This window comes from Balaenoptera ricei, chromosome 13, assembly GCF_028023285.1.
Source record: "Balaenoptera ricei isolate mBalRic1 chromosome 13, mBalRic1.hap2, whole genome shotgun sequence".
In the NCBI taxonomy this organism is placed as follows: domain Eukaryota; kingdom Metazoa; phylum Chordata; class Mammalia; order Artiodactyla; family Balaenopteridae; genus Balaenoptera; species Balaenoptera ricei.
In genome coordinates, this window is record NC_082651.1 from 72,973,009 (window position 1) to 72,990,166 (window position 17,158).

At 35.0% G+C, this 17,158-nt stretch overlaps 1 protein-coding gene across 4 annotated transcripts in view; it reads left to right on the forward strand.

Annotated features, from left to right (window-relative positions):
- HEATR5B (HEAT repeat containing 5B) overlaps positions 1 to 17,158 on the forward strand; it is an 88,916-nt gene that overhangs the window by 38,854 nt on the left and 32,904 nt on the right. For all 4 annotated transcript variants that reach the window (XM_059943598.1, XM_059943599.1, XM_059943601.1 and 1 more), the window contains exons 20-25: positions 582 to 771; positions 3,775 to 3,944; positions 8,925 to 9,069; positions 11,793 to 12,032; positions 12,850 to 13,101; positions 15,174 to 15,355. In XM_059943598.1, the coding sequence (XP_059799581.1) occupies positions 582 to 771; positions 3,775 to 3,944; positions 8,925 to 9,069; positions 11,793 to 12,032; positions 12,850 to 13,101; positions 15,174 to 15,355 (1,179 nt within the window). The remainder of the gene's footprint in view (positions 1 to 581; positions 772 to 3,774; positions 3,945 to 8,924; positions 9,070 to 11,792; positions 12,033 to 12,849; positions 13,102 to 15,173; positions 15,356 to 17,158) is intronic.

Consider the following 17,158-nt stretch of genomic DNA (forward strand, 5'->3'; position numbering starts at 1 on the left):
TTCTTAAGCCTGTGCTGATTACAGTACATTGCTCTAGGTTAGTTTTGCAAATACTGTTAGCCACTAAGATTATTTGTGCTTAGTAAACAAAAATTTGGGCCTGAAATGGTTTGATGCACTTGAGGAACTGTTTTGTGAATGTCATTGCTCGAGAAATAGATCTGAGTACAGAACATTGTTTTATTTCAGACTAGTTTCTTAGTAAAACTCCAACAATACAGGCAATAAAGATATATTTGATGTCCATAGCAACCACTAAATCGAACACTTATTATATCAGTCATTGTTTTTTGGAAGTATGAAATACATGTACATTATAACAGAAAAATGAGTTCATCAACAAAACTTTTTTTCTGACACTCAAAGCCACACTACAGAGAAACTGTAGACATAGCATTTGTACATCAGTGGCTTTGGCTATTAGCTACTGGTAGCTTATGTGCTACCTTTTATTTCTTAAGGAATATATTCCTGGATTATTGATTAAAAACTATGATGTTGGTGTTTATGAAAATTTAAGTTAAATATCAATTCAGTATACTCTATTACTTACAATAAAATAAAATCATATTTTATTCCAGACTTGGTCCCTTCATTCACTTGCTCTGATAGTGGATTCTAGTGGCCCAATGTATCGTGGATATGTGGAGCCAACATTATCTCTAGTTCTTACCTTGCTGTTGACAGTTCCACCCTCCCATACAGAAGTTCATCAGTGTTTGGGTAGATGTTTGGGTGCTATAATAACTACTGTTGGCCCTGAACTACAAGGTGAGTAAATTCATCTTAAACTAAAGGGACTAGACAGATAATTACTGTCTTTCAACTTCCTGAATGTCACCATAATGTTGCCTAAAGAAATCTTGTAATAATAATAATAATAATTACTATGTATTGAATGCTTGCAATTTACTGAACACCTGGAACTCTGCTTTTTACATGTGCTATTTTATTTAATCCCTGCAACAAACCTGTGATGTGAAGGTGATTTTTGAAGTTATGAGTAGAGAAAACATCTAAGTGAAATGTTACTTGGAGCCCCTTGAAGTCAAAGATAAAAGTGGAGTTCCTTTGGCCTGGAGTGCCATACAATTGTCTTCATGGACTTTAGCTTCACTTTTTTTTTTAACTCTAAGGAAGATAATATTATCTAGTTTTTCTCTGAGGAAGTAAGCTCAGAGAAGATAAGTAACTCAGCTAAGGAGTAGCAGATTTGTGATCCTAAGGCCCATATTCTTACTATGCACTTCCACTGAAATAATTCTACTAATGGTTAAATTAAACACTCAGGTAAGAAAATTACTGTGAATTTATGCAAAATATATAAGCCACTTTCAGAGCATTCCTTTTTTTCCCTTACCATTTATTAAATCTTTCAATGGATCAAGCTTTTTAAATTTATTTTTATTTATTTATTTTTGACTGTGTTGGGCCTTCATTTCTGTGCGAGGGCTTTCTCTAGTTGCGGCAAGCGGGGGCCACTCTTCATCGCGGTGCGCAGGCCTCTCACTATTGTGGCCTCTCGTTGCGAAGCACAGGCTCCAGACGCGCAGGCTCAGTAGTTGTGGCTCACGGGCCCAGTTGCCCCGCGGCATGTGGGATCTTCCCAGACCAGGGCTTGAACCCGTGTCCCCTGCATTAGCAGGCAGATTCTCAACCAAGGTGCCACCAGGGAAGCCCTGGATCAAGCTTTTTATTTATATTACCTCACTTAATTCTGACAGCAGTCCTGATAAAGGTATATCTCTCTGTTTTACAGATAAAATACTGAGGCTGAGAGAGGTCCAAGGTTTATATATATATATATATATATATATATACGTATAGCCAAAGAGTAGTTGGAATCAGAGGTGAAGCTCAGATAAATTTCCTTTGCCTGTATTCTTAATCAGTATGCTATATGTTGCCTCCATTCGGACAGATATTTTAAAAAAAGACGGAAGTGAAAAAAGAAAAGATCTTAAGGATGAATGGTAGGAATTGAAAAAATGTGTTTTAGACATGTCTCTATCTTGGACTCAGTGTCCTCTTTGAGAAAAGTTGATAGTTCTTTCTTCCAGTGAATATCACAAGGATGAAGAGAGAATAAATATGTGCCTTTGATTAAGTGTAGGTGTTTACCAAGTACTTTCTGATGAGACAGTGTGTATTTCAGACTAGAATGTGACTCTTGTGTGAGTCTATGATTTCCTTGTTTGGTCTCTGTTGTATATAAAATTATTTTGCATTGGTAAAAATTTTAAAGCACTTATATTTGGCAATTAAGACATTTTAATCTAGACAGTATATAATACTGCAATTTATTTTTCCTATCTTTTTAAAAATTGCCGTTAATCTTTTTTTTTTTTTTTTTTTTTTTTAGAAGTAAAACTTTATTCAGAGATGAGCCATTAATCTTGTTCGGAAAATAGGATTTGTCGTTATTATATAATAGATGTGGTATTATTGTTTGAACAGAGAATCAAATACAACAATGATGGGTTTAAAAGAGAATATAGTTTATCAGGGGATAAATGTAAAGTTAGCTAAATCTAAGAAAGATGCATTATCATCATTCATAAGCAGTTGTGTTTTGAAATCATTTGTATGGATTTTGCAGAATTTTTGTTTTCAAAACAGTCTGAATAGTAATCAGAAATATTTATTTATCTTAAAAGTGACTCCTTTTTTTATTTTGATGAAGTATAGTTGACGTGCAGTATTATATTCGTTTCAGGTGTACAACTGACATTTATATGTATTATGAATTGATCACCACATTACATCTAATAACCATCTGTCATTGTGTAAAGTTATTATATTATTCACTGTATTCCCTATGCTGTACATTACATCCTTTAAAAAGTGACTTCCTGGGGAATTCCCCGGTGGTCCAGAGGTTGTTAGGACTCCTAGTTCTCGCTGCTAGGGGCCCGGGTTGGATCCCTGGTCGGGGAACTAAGATCCCGCAAGCCGTGCAGCGTGGCCAAAAAAATAGAATAGAATAAAATCTTCCTTTTTTAAGGTTGGCTTTCAAGGAAAGGAATTTCTGGGATGACTTTCTTATAACAAGGGATAGGCAGGATAGGCAGATTAACTATGGACCATGGGCCGAATCTGCTCAGATGCCTGGTTTTTTGGTCCTTTTTTTTTAAGAGCCCATGAGGTAAGAATGGTTTTCACATTTTTAAATGGTTATATAGGCACTTACATAATAGAGTAGTGTGGATTTTGCCTCTTGGCTAGCACAGTAAAAAATATTTACTTCTGGCCCTTTAAAGAAAAGTTTGCTGACTTCTGTTCTGTAGGATTTTATTTGCTTGATAAAATGTATGCTGTCAAAATGTAAGGGGAAAAAAAGTAAGGGCATTTCTTATAGTGATTATTGGTTTAACGATTGCAGTACCAAACCTAACCATAGAGCAAACATACTAGTTAATGTTAATTCAACAGTTATTCTTTTTTTTTTTAATTGAAGTACAGTTGATTTACAGTATTGTATTAATTTCAGGTGTACTTTTTTGTTTGTTTAGAAAGAGGGGTTACTTTGCTGCCCCTGAGGGGTGAAGCGCAGTTGGAAACTGACAATATTTGGAAGAATACACACTCAGGATCTGCTCACTCCTCACGACCATGTCGGGGGAACCAAATAAAGATATGTTGCCTTAAAAAAAAAAAAAAAAAAAAAAAAAAAAAGAAAGAGGGGTTATTTAGAAGATAATTATTTTCTAGGGATATTTTTGGTGCTACTAATAAAGTCATTGTACTTTATGTTCTCTTTGACTTTGCTTCTAGGGAATGGAGCAACAATATCCACAATCCGTTCTTCTTGTTTGGTGGGTTGTGCAATAACCCAGGACCATTCAGACTCTCTCGTGCAGGCAGCTGCCATATCTTGCCTTCAGCAGCTTCACATGTTTGCACCACGACATGTCAATCTATCTAGTCTCGTTCCTAGCCTTTGTGTAAGTATAAAGCTATTTCATTCATTGATTTAATTAGGGAGCCCCAAATTTGTTTCCTAAAAGATCAGACTAGGCCAAAACAAAAAACATGTTTCCTGGGCTGTGCATTCTAGAGTTTCAGCTTAGTAGTCATTTTATGACTATTCATTTTATTCACTGATTTTCTTTTTCACCCTTTAAGAAATATTTTAATGAACTGTTTATTTCTTGGCTAAGAATGTATCATATTTTCAGTCTTTCCCACTCAGAATTTTTTTTCCTAAAGTTAGCTTGTTAACTTCTGAGGATCTGTTACTATCATCACAGTTGTTAATTGGCTCACTGAACAAATATTTATTGAGAGGTTGCTATATGTCAGGAACTGTGCAAAGTACTAGGGATACATTTGTGGATGAGACAAGATGACGCCTCTGTCATAATGGAGTTTATAGTTTAAAGGGAATATGGTCAACAATGATTATTTACAAATAAGTGCTAGAAGAGGCTACAGGAGAGCATATAACAGGGAAGCCTATCATAACCCAGGCATTCAGAAAAGATTTCCCTGAAAAAATGATATGTAAGGTGTGAACTGTAGGTAGGATAAATAGGAGTTAGTTTGGGGAAAAGCGTGACGTTAGAGTAACAGCACTTATTTTTAGGCAGAGGGAAAAATATGTGAAAGGCCCTGAGATGAGAAGGAGGGGATGCATTTAAGGAACCTTTTAGTCAGTGTGGTTAAGGCTAAGAGAGAAGAGGGGGAGGTGGGTCATAGGGTCACAAGATGAAGCTGGACAGTTAGCCAGGTGACACATCTTGCAGACTTTCTAGATATGTTAAAACTTTGGACTTTATTCTGCAAGCGATTGGGAACCACTAGAAGGAATTCCACAGGGGAGTAACATGATCAGATTTGCACTTTTTACATTTCATTCTTGCTGCAGAGTGGCGAATGGACTCTACAGGGTAGGAATTATGGTGGTCTAGGGATGGAGAGGAAAATGACTTTTCCAAGTTAGTAGCAATGGGAATGGGGAAAAATAGATGGATTTGAGTGATATTTAGGAAAAAGGATTGATAGAATTTGTTGATTAATTAGGGGATAGAGGAAGGATGTGACCCAGGTTTCTGACTTGAGCAAAGTAATATAACTTCCTGAGATTGGCAACACTGGAACAGGAGAAGGTCTGAAAGAGTGGATATCATTAATTCAGTTTTAGACATTTGAATAGTTACATGGACCTGGAGCTCGGAAAAGAGAAGTCTGGTTGGAGAGGTTAACTTGGGAGGCATGAGCATTTAGATGGTAAAGACATAGGAGTAGATGAGATCGCCAGGGAGAGAGTGCTGAATGAGGAACCCAGCATATAAAATTTAGGAAAGGAAAAAGAGTCAGCAAAAAACATGAAAGAGCAGTTAGAGAGTTAAAAAGGAAAATAGAGGTTTTGGTGTTCACAGATGCCAGGTGGAGTAGCAGAGTGGTCAGCCATATCAAATATTGTCAAGAGATCAAATGAGATGACAGCTACAGTGTGTCCTTTGACTTTTGTCACATGGTGTCCTTAGCAAGAGCTCATCTGGTAGAGTGGTACAAACGGAAGCCCAAATATACCGGGTTAAATATGGAATATGAACAGGAACTTCTTTCCAGAAGTTTGACTGTAAAGGAGAGGACAGAGGATAGACAATAGGTCAAGTGGGTGATGGGGTCAAAAGAGATGCTTTTACTTCTACAGTAGTGAGAAGAGTGAGCGTGTTTATACGTTGACAAGATGGAGCAAGTAGGATGGGAGAGTTAAAGGTGTAGGACAGAGAGGGAATAGTTAATCCTCCAAGGTTTCCAGTGGCATAGTTTCCAGGACACAAGTAGGGGGGTATCTCTTCCAGTGCAAAATGAAGAAAGGAGGAGAGGATGAGTGTAGACACAGGTGGGTTTTGGATTTGTTGACTGGAAGTTGAGGGAGTTATTACATAATGACTGGTACTTTCTTAATCAAGTAATAGGGAAGATTAAGTTCTGTGAATGAGGGAGCAAAGAGGAGGATCAGGGGTTTGAGGAGAATGGGATGTGGGAGATGGAAGTAACTGCAGAAATAAAAGATTCTGTGACGGTTCCGAGGGTTCAGTAGAGGTTAGTGACCCTCTTCACTGGTGGGAAGGAGATGGCATGGCAGATAAAGATGAGACAGAGGGCCACTCAAGTGGCTAACTTGTTTGCACATTGCCAAATGCCCTTCGAGCTGTATTCATTACCAAATCTTTGACACTCTCTAAAAATCAGTCCACACGTGGATTCATCCAAATTAGTGAAATCAGTGATGATTTTTATCAATTTCATGTTCGTCTCTACTCAGTCATTGCCACCAGAAATGGCCATATCATGTGATACCATGTGTAATACTTAACACAAATGAAATATTTTTTTCAGCAAATGTATTAAGAGTTAAGTTTCACCATAGTAATCTTTATTAAATGATCTAAAAGTATTAAAATGTATCTAATGATAGAACTGTTCAAAATGTGCTTTTGAAAGAACAACCACCACTCTGAATTAGTGTTATTTCCCTCCTGGCAAGTGGGTGCTTTTTATACCATGTGACCAGTCATTCTCCTGTGCAGATTTATTCCACACATGGCATTTACGTCATCTGGGAAAATTACAGGAGATGTCAGCGAGAGGAAGACTTGAGTTGAATGCCCATGTCGTCAGTGACAGAGCAGGGATATCCAGTTGACCATGATATAAGTATATGGCAGGCACAGAAGGGATAGGATAGCAAGGTGACATAAAGTTTAAATAATAGAGCTTTTTATAGGAAGGTAGAGGTCTTGATGTAGGAGCAAGCAGCACACAAATTCCTAAGGTTTGTGGAATGTAAGAAAAAAAAGAAGCTTCTTAGGAAAACAATGAGGCATAATCTACAAAAAGTTGAAACTGTGCATACAATATAACCCAGCAACTCCACTCTAAAGTAAATACCTGACAGAAATGCATGCACATGTGTGCCAAAAAACATGTACAGGAATGTTCATTGCTTGGTTATTCATACTAGCCAAAAACCAGAAACAACCTAAGTGTCCACCAATCAGCAGAATGGATAAATAGTGATATAATTCTTCAATAAAATATTACACAACAATAAAAATGAATGAACTGTTACATGGAATCACATGGATGAATCTCACAGACATACTGCTAAAAAGAAACCAGACACAGAAGAGAACAGACTTCATGGTTCCATTTATATAAAATCCAAGAGCAAAGCTAAACCAAGCTATACTGATGGATGTCACAGTAGATTGTGGTTATATCTAAGCAGCTAGGAAGTCTGCATGAAGCCACATATATTTTTCAAGTTTAATATGGTTTATTCCTGACATTTTGTGGATTTCACCAGGAAGTGTCAAGGGGAAGTTTTCAAACAAATACAACTTTGTTGTTACCTGGTTTACAGTGGCTGCAAGACACCATTAATGATAATTTGCATCTCTAATATCAGAGATGTTAAAATGGGTGGGAGAGTACACCTCAGAATCGTTGAAATTGAGTTTTTGAAAACACTTTGTAAACCTTAAAATGTTTTATTTTTCACTTTGATTCTGCTAGTCAGCGTTTGTTGAGTGTATTTTCTTAGCTATAATTCTATTTAGTTGTAATTAAATTTATGGTGTCTGCTTCATATATATTTAATCCTTTGATCTTACCACAGTTGTGTAAGATAGAGGTAAGGTGGACATTGTCCCCATTGTACAGATAAAAAGGCAGAAACTCTGAGATACTTGTTCTTCCCATCTCATATGATCATGCTTAACTTTTCTAATTATAGGATATTTGCAAGTTCCAAAACGTCTTTATTTTCAGGAAGAGACGTGAAAAAAAAAATATTCTGTTGAAAAAAATCTGATCTGTCAGGTTTTCTCTCCTCAGTTATATTTTCTTTTTTTAATACTTGGCATAATTTCATGGGCTGTGAGTTTTACACAAAAATAAGTTACAAATGCTATATTAAGAGCATAAAAATATATTATCTAGCATTGTGAAGGGGTTATGTATTCCACATCACTTATTTATTATTTTATTTCCCCCCCCCATCATTTCTGGATGAGATTCTTTCTGAAATAATTACTTACTCCCTTGCTTAAAAAGCAGCATACGGAACATAATTTAATATTTTCTCAGTGAGTCAGATTTATAGTAATAGTGATAACAGCTAACATTTATTGAGCAATTACCATGTGTCATCCACTGTTCTAAGTAAAATACTTATTTTAACTTATTTTATTTTCACTATATTCCTGTGAAGAGTTACTATCCCCATTTCACATATGGGCAAACAAGGCACAGAGAGGTTAAGTAACTTGTCTAATCACACAGGAGTAAGTGCAGAGCCAAGATTCAAATCCAGTCTGGCACCTGGAGCCTGAGCTCTTAATTATTATGCAGTACTGCCTCTTATACTTTACTTCATGTATTAGAGTGTACTATATTGATTCTTTCATGAACTTGTGAGATTAAAAAAAATGCTGTACCGAAAGGATCCATTTTGCAGTTCTTTTCAGATATTTATGTTTGCTTGATTTTGGTTTTTTATTTTACTATACACCCCCCTTTGCTTTCAATTCTTACTGTGTGTTCTGCCCCCTAACTGTTCATTCACTACAGTTAATCTCTGTGCACTTAAAAAATTTCATTGACAGAATTTAGTACGACCATGTGTAAAATAAGATGTGCAAAAGATCTTTCTGGATTTTTATCTAAGTATATTATATGATCTTTAGTGCCCAAATCTTGGGGCAGTTATTTTATAGGCTACTAAAATATTCTTTATATATTTTATTGGTATTACTATTTTTTGAAAAGGCCATTATTTGGCTATGTCTTAAACAACTGAGGTGGTTAAATGGAGAGCCTCTTCACAAGTAAGATGTTCATATATATTCATTAGGCAAGTGAGATTACAGCTTTTTTAAAGAAAAGTCTAAAACTGTTATGGTTTACAGGTTCACTTATGTAGTTCCCATTTGTTACTTCGACGAGCAGCTGTGGCATGTCTCCGGCAGCTTGCACAAAGAGAAGCAGCTGAAGTATGCGAATATGCCATGAGCCTAGCAAAAAATGCAGGGGACAAAGAGAGCAGTGGTGCTAGTAAGTTATATTATTGGTCAATATTCTTTTTGTTTAAGTATTTTAACATTTCAAATGAGTATTACTTATTAAATTACATTTTTGCATTGAAATATGGTCAATTTTCTTATTCTTTTAGGTAAAATAAAACTTATCACTTTTAAAATTCCCATGTAGTTTTCTTGGTAACTTTACATTTTTACCTTTTTTAAAATTTCATAGCTTAAAAAAATTTTTTGTAGCATTTAGTATCAGGACACTTCTGCCATCCCTTGAGAATGTTTTAGCTGTATAAGGGATGACTAACTCTAAGGATATTGCCTTGTATCATTAATAGGCTTCTGAAAAGAGAAATTATCTATTTTAGGGTTACCTGAAAGCTTCCAGTCTTTGACAGTAGTTAACATTTTATGATGTAACTTTTCCTTGAAGAAGGTAAGACCAAAGTAACCAGTAAAACTGTGAAATGTCAGTAGATAGATGTTTGGGTAACGAAAGGTGGATCTTCTCTTTCTTCAGTTCTTTTTGCTTTTGGGAGAGTTTTAAGTATAGCTTGAATTTGTAGCTGGTCTTCTGATTCTAGGGATAGGTGGTTTGGGAACTTTTTCAGAGCTTGACAGAGATTTCCCCTATTGTGAGAGAAAAGTTTTACTTATAAGAGCTTCCTAATGCATAGAAGTTGCTTGGATACTAAGAAGCAACATACCAAAATAACTTCAGTTTTAGCATAGTGTAATAAGAGCTCTATTAACAAGCATACTGTACTGTAGAATGTAAAAGAAGTTTATTATAAAAGTCTAACAGTAAACATTACTGCTTTTTGGAGAGAAAACATAGCACCAAAAGTAGTTACAGAATTCTCCTGAATAAATGTAAAAGTTCAAAACTTCTAGATGTCAGTCACCATAATCAAAATTGAAAGAGACAAACTAAGAGAGGGAAAGATAGTTTCAAAATATGCTTATTGTATTAAAATGTGCACATTTATATTTTAATATTTTTAAAGCTTTTACAAATTAGTGTGCCAGGGGGCCTAAGACCACCCCCAGGTTTGATGATTTGCTAGGACTCAGCATATAGTCACGCTTATGGCTGTGATTTATTACAGCAAAAGGATACAAGGCAAAACCAGCAAAGGGAGAGGATAAATGGAGTGAAGTCTAGAGCAAACCAGGCACAAGCTTCCAAGAGTCCACTCCCCATGCAGTTACACAGCAAGGAGTTGTGAAAACACGTGTGAAATGTTGTCTGCTAGCGAATCTTGCTAGACACTCAATGCCCAAGATTTTTATTGGGGACTGGTCAAACAGGCATGGTCTGCCTAGCATATACCAAAAGTTCAGACTCTCAGAAGGAAAGCAGATGTTCAACATAAACTATATTGTTGGTGCAGATTATTTAGGCACAGTAAGCCACTTTTATCAGGAAATGATGGGAACCCTCCTGAAACCCAGTTCCCGTAATATCAGGGCTTAATAGGGTAGTCTCGGACCTGCTATGGTAACTCTTTTATGCATCTGTAAAAATCATGAGGGCACACAAAAGAGGTGTTTTATCAAAGGAGAAATATCAACATATGAAATACCTTTAACCTCTAGTGATTAAATAGTTGCAAGTTAATACAATCATAAGATAACATTTTTCTTCTATAAAACTGACCGATAATAAAATAATGATTTTAACCAGTGTTGGGGGAGATATGAATAAAAGATAAATTTCTTATACTGCTGATAGAAATGTAAAGTCATACAACTTTTCTGGAGGGTTTTTTTGTCAGTATATCCTCAAAGTTTTCAAACTGTGCTTACCCTTTGACCTAGCAATTCCTTTTTGAGGAATTCATCCTCAACGGTTAATCAGTTAATGTACTCCTAACTCAATGGTTTGCTATGTAGCCATGAAAATTCACGTCGTGGAAAATATTCACTATATACTGCTAAGTGAAAAATAGGCCTCTGTGCCTAATCTGTCCATAATGTTCCCTCCTTGGAACCTTCCCTTTCCTACTGTCTTTGAATTCCCCTCACTGTGGCTATTTTCTGCAAACCTCCCCTTATTCTGTCTTTGGAGTGACTCAATTTTAAAAAGCCACTTTTCAGCCCTCATCCCTCTTTATCACTCTCTTCAAGGTTCAGAGGGCTTTGGACTTTGGGGAGCCTAATAGTATTAATTCTTAAAGGCTGCCAGTTGTTCTACTCTTACTGTTTATAAGAATAAAAAGATTTTCAGATAAAGCAAGAAATTTACTATTTCATAACAACTTTTGATTGGGCAGGATTTTCCCAATTTTTAAATAAACTTGTAGAATATAATCTATTTATAATTTGTGTTCTAGCTTTATAGATTTGTAAAATCTGAACTAGAAGACTAAATAAGTTTCAATTCGTTCATCCAACATATATAGCAATAATTTTTTCAGACTATTAAATCTATTTAAAAATATGTCTCTTTCCCACACTTTTTGTTGTTAAAATCAAATATATATTTAATGAACATTCCCTGGAGATTTGTTTAAAATACCACAGAATAATCAGTCTTAAAGATCAGGGTTTTTACCTTTATTGTCAGATAAAATTCTAATTCTAAAGATAGGTAAATTGGAGACCATAGTTAAATTGTGTATATAGCTAGCTGGTTTTGTTGTTATTGTGAATTTACATGTAAATCATGGTCTTTAACATAATTGTTACCTGTAGTATACGATAAAATCCTTTACAAGTTCATTTGTAAAAATTGTTTTTCAGATGTCAGTCCTTTTGCACCTGGAGTTAGTTCTCGAAGTGATGTCCATTGCCGGCACCAGGGTGTTAATATAACAGAAACTGGTCTTGAGGGACTTCTTTTTGGAATGCTAGACCGGGAGACAGATAGAAAATTATGTTCTGATATTCATGATACTTTGGGACATATGCTGTCATCACTGGCTGTAGAAAAACTTTCCCATTGGCTAATGCTTTGTAAAGATGTCCTAGCAGCTTCTAGTGGTATGTATTTAATATATAAAATATATTCTTAAGATAATTAAAATTATTTAATTTTGATATATATCTATAGATATATTTAGATACATATATTACAGATACATAGAGCTTACATTTTAAAATACTAATAATTTTTAATCTATAAATCCCTGTAAAATGTTGAAGCTTAAATTATATTACAAACTAATGAACTTTGGTTATTTTTTGACAGATGACTAAGTTCAAACTAATTTTCATATATAAAAATCCCAGGCTACTCTGTCATTTGACATAAGATGTAAAACTAGTGAAATATATAAAATATTTTTATGTTATTCTTTCCCTGGTTTTTTAATTTCTATTTTTATTTATTTTTTAAATTAAATATATTTATTTTAAGGAGAAACTTTATATGGCTACCATAAACAGAACAACCATCATAGCTTTCATAAAAGTAGTCATTGTGAAAGTACATACAATGAAGACAAAACAATATTATTGAATTTCAAGTTGAAAACTGATGGCTGCTATCTTTTTAAATTTTTTATTTATTGTAAATTTTTATATAATTTTTAAAGATTACTTTCCATTCACAGTTATTACAAAATTATTGGCTCTATTCCCCATGTTGTATAATACATCCTTGAGTCTGTCTTACACCAAATAGTTTGTACCTCCCACTCCCCCTCCTTGGCTTTTTATTGATTGTTTAAAAGAAAAACCTTGCCAATTCTACTGTTTTCTACTGGTTTTAAATTAGATATCTTCAAATAGTACTACTTCTAAAGCATCATTTTTGTTATATGTAAGGTTGTTATATATGCTTTTATTTTTGTTACAGATATGAGTACTGCAACCCCCTTAAGTAGTGGAAAAGATGAAGAATTTGAAAAGAAAGATGAGATGGATGATGATACCATGTTTACCACACTAGGAGAAGAAGATAAATCAAAGCCCTTTGTGGCACCTCGCTGGGCCACTCGAGTATTTGCTGCTGATTGCCTGTGTCGAATCATCAATTTGTGTGAGAATGCAGACCAGGCTCACTTTGATCTTGCTATGGCACGTTCTGCTAAACTGCGAAACCCTACAAGTAAATTAAAAATCAGTACTTCTTTTCCCCAGAATATTTTTATAGGTTTGAAATATTTTACTGCTTTGTAACATGCTTTAGACTGTGCCTTTCATTTATTGTACGTTTTCTTGCCTTTTACCTTTGTTTTCTGTCCTCTCTACATACTGTCCAACTTCTGATCCCTATTGGGAAGATAAGTTGAGGAAAGCGGTCCAAAGTTATATATCTATCTATCTTAAGATATGTTTATCTTAATCATTTGCCCTAAGCATAATGATGGCAGTAACTTATGTTTCCTTGGTACCTTATCCTACTTTTAGCAAAAGTTTAAGGTGAATAAATAAAGTGAGTTTTGCAATCCCCAGCCTTGGAGGATGTCAGAATTCATGAATGCCATGGCAGATTTCAAACTCTCAGATTTCAGAACTGCTATTAGGTATTTTTGAAAAGGTGAAAACTGTTTATTACTGAAACCTTTTACTTTTTGATCATTTGTAAGCTTTTATACCGTGTATCCCCTGGATCAGATATTATAGGGAATTTACAAAGAGATCATCAGGCCAGTATCTTCACTTACAAATGAAGAAACCCAGAGAAGCTGAGAGAGGTGGTAGAGTAACAGACTGTCTTATCTTATGCTTTGTTGTCTCTTCATCATCGTGTCATTTTTTTAATATCTGAAGACACATCGTATATGTTATCTGTATTGAAGTCTATATGTTAAAAATGCCTTTCAGTTTACTTTGTTGTGTATAAGAAGCAGTAAAACTCACAAATGGACTAAAAAACAAAAAGTAAAACAGTATTACACTATATATAAAATTGGAATCTGAATATAGGGTACTAGCAAAGCACAATATGTTATGAACAGGGTGTCTTTAATCATGTCATTATTCATCAGATATTTACCAAATCTTGTTCTTTACTTCCCATTGGGGATCCAAAGAAGAAAAAAACATAGTCCTTGCTCTTGAAGAATTTCTAGTCTAGAAGACAAAGAGACAAAGTTATCACTCAAAAATAATCATATATCCCAATAGTGGAAAGATAGAGTACTTTGGGAACATTAAAAACTGCTACTCATTTCCTGAAGTGCCAGGGAAGACCTCACAGAAGGGATCATTTTGAAGCTGGGTTTTAGAGGCAGAGAGAGGGTTTTCCAGGTAGAAGAGGCTGGAGGTATTAGTTTTCTATTGTTGCTATAATAAATGACTGCAAACTTAGTGGCTTAAAATAACAGAAGTTTATTAACTTATAGTTCTGTGGGCCAGAAGATCCCAGAATGCAATAAACCTCTATCAATCCCCTAATTCTCTCCCCATTTTGGAGTTTCTGCCCAGTGCCCCTTCCCTCTCCCCCACGTTAGGATTTCATCACCTTGGATTTGGGAAAAAGATAGAGGTCTTGATTTGAGAGAGGGTGTAGGTAGAGACTGTGTGGAGAAGCAATAGCAGTTTCATTCTGGGAACAATTGCCTTGCTTTTAAGCTTTGATAGGACTGATCTAGGGCAGCCTTTACTCTAAGGCTAAAAGGAAAAAGGCTTCCCTTTTCTACATCTTATACTTATAAAAATCTTTTCCACAGTAGAGGTTGGTAAACTACAGCTTGCAGTCCAAATCCAACCTGCAGTCTGTTTTTATAAATAGTTTTATTGGAGTACAGTGTAACCATTTGTGTACATATGGTCTGTGTACATACTACAACAGCAGAGTTGAATAATTATGTTAGAAATTATATGGCCAGCAAAGCCAAAAATATTTACTATCTGTTTCTTTAAAGAAAAAAATTGCCAACCCCCGCTGACAAAAAAAAATTACAAACTCTTTTGGGGAAAATTATGATAATCAATTATTTTGCTTCAGATGTCAGTTTACAATGTCGTCGGTGTTATTGTATAAAGGTTTACCAATATTCTTGAGAGATTATGATACGGAAACTTTCTTGAAAGTGTATCTTTGTTATTTTAAACATGGTGAAATATGTGGATCATAAATGCTTTTTTAAAGAAGTTTATTTCATTCCATATTTTTATGTGATCACACTTAATTTTGGAAATGTTTTCCTTTTTGCCTTCTATTTTTATTTTTAGATGACCTCCTGGTACTTCATCTTTCTGACCTGATTCGCATGGCATTCATGGCTGCAACCGATCACAGTAACCAGCTGCGGATGGCTGGGCTCCAAGCACTTGAAGACATTATCAAGAAGTTTGCATCTGTGCCTGAGCCAGAATTTCCAGGTCATGTGATTCTGGAGCAGTATCAAGCCAACGTGAGATATTTTATTTGTTTCAGAATTAAAACTGATCTTTTGAAAAGCGAAGATTAAAGAAGTGAAGATCCCCTGGAGAAATGTATTTGGACCTGTAGCCTATTTATTCATGTAGAATGCATATCTTTACTCCCATTGCCTGTTACACAGTTTGAATCAATTCACAGTTGAAGAAACAATTGTATAAAACTTGTCACTATTTTTAAGTCATGATGTAGTATTAGTGATAAAACTAGAATAGATGTTCCAGCCTGGCTTTCCAGTCTTATGTTTAGATATTTAGCCATGCCATTTAAAAGATAAAAGGAACATTTAAAGAGTGTTGTGGATTTACTGCTGTTATTTTATATGCCAAGACTTAAATGCCTTGGGACTTCCCTGGTGGTCCAGTGGTAAAGAATCTGCCTTCCAATGCAGGGGACGCGGGTTCGATCCCTGGCTGGGGAACTAAGATCCCACATGCTGCAGGGCAAGCAAGCCTACGCACCACAACTACTGAGCTCATGTGCCTCAAGTAGAGAGCCCACGTGCCACAAACTACTGAGCCCACGTGCCCTGGAGCCTGCGCACCACAGAGAAGCCTGCACGCCACAACGAAAGATCCCTCATGCCGCAACTAACATCCCTTGTGTCGCAACTAAGATCCTGTGTGTCGCAACTAAGACCCAACACAGCCAAAAATAAATAAATTAATTTAAAAAAGAAAAGAAAGAAAAGCAATTGCCTCTTGTACGCTGAAGGATAAATTAACTTTTAATAATAGTGAAAAATATTACTGAAAGAATTGTATACTTTCAAAAGATTTTTTTTATTATATTCTAAACAGAGATATACTTGTTTCTCCTGAAATTTATGCCTATATTTATGTTCTTCAAAAGAGGCACAATAGATGTAATCCTAGTAATGGATTATGTGAAGGCGAAAAAAATTTATGTTAGTAAGAAAAGAACACTTTTTTTTTTTCACTGTGATTATACCAAAATCTTGGCTCTAGACACATCATACTTCATCTAAAATCTATGTTCAAACATACACAAAATTAAAAAGTGTGGATAATGTATAGTCCATTTTTTTCCATCATAAGTATAGGTAAAGAAATTATACTTTCCAGGCCAAATGGCTGTAGAAAACCTGTATTTAATTATTTACTCCCAAATACCCAACCTATCAGAATGAAGGTCTTTTTTTTTAAATCTTTCTATTTAGAAATAATTTCAAACCTACAGAAATAATTGCAAGAATAGTACAAAAAAGCCTGTTTTATACCCTTCATCCTTCATTCATATTTGCCAATTGAGAATTTTGCCTCATTTCCTTTAACATTGATTTTTTTCTCTTTCTCTCTACACTCAACACACATACACACACACTCTCTCACTCTTTCTCACTTTTTTTTTTTCATAAACCACTTAAAAGTAAATTATCTAAATCATGTATCTTTACCTAGTGTAATGGAAGAAATCTCAAATTAGGAGTTGACTATATTCAATTCCTTATTCAGCTCCTACATATTAATCTAATATATCTAAGAATCTGTGACTGATACTGGCTTATTAAAACTAAAGCTCTAAGCAGGCTGGGCCTGGTTAGTACTTGGATAAGAAAACTAAAGCTCATATTTCTTCACTTATTACTATGACAACAGTACATTAATATTTCTTGAGCAACCTTCTTTTAAAGCATCTCTTTGAGGTGAAATGATTTTTAAGGTCTTTTAGTGACTATGTGAATTTTTAGTACTACTCAGTTATTTAAAGAAATTGAGCCTTTAGTCTCAGTTATATGAGATTCACCTATGAAGTA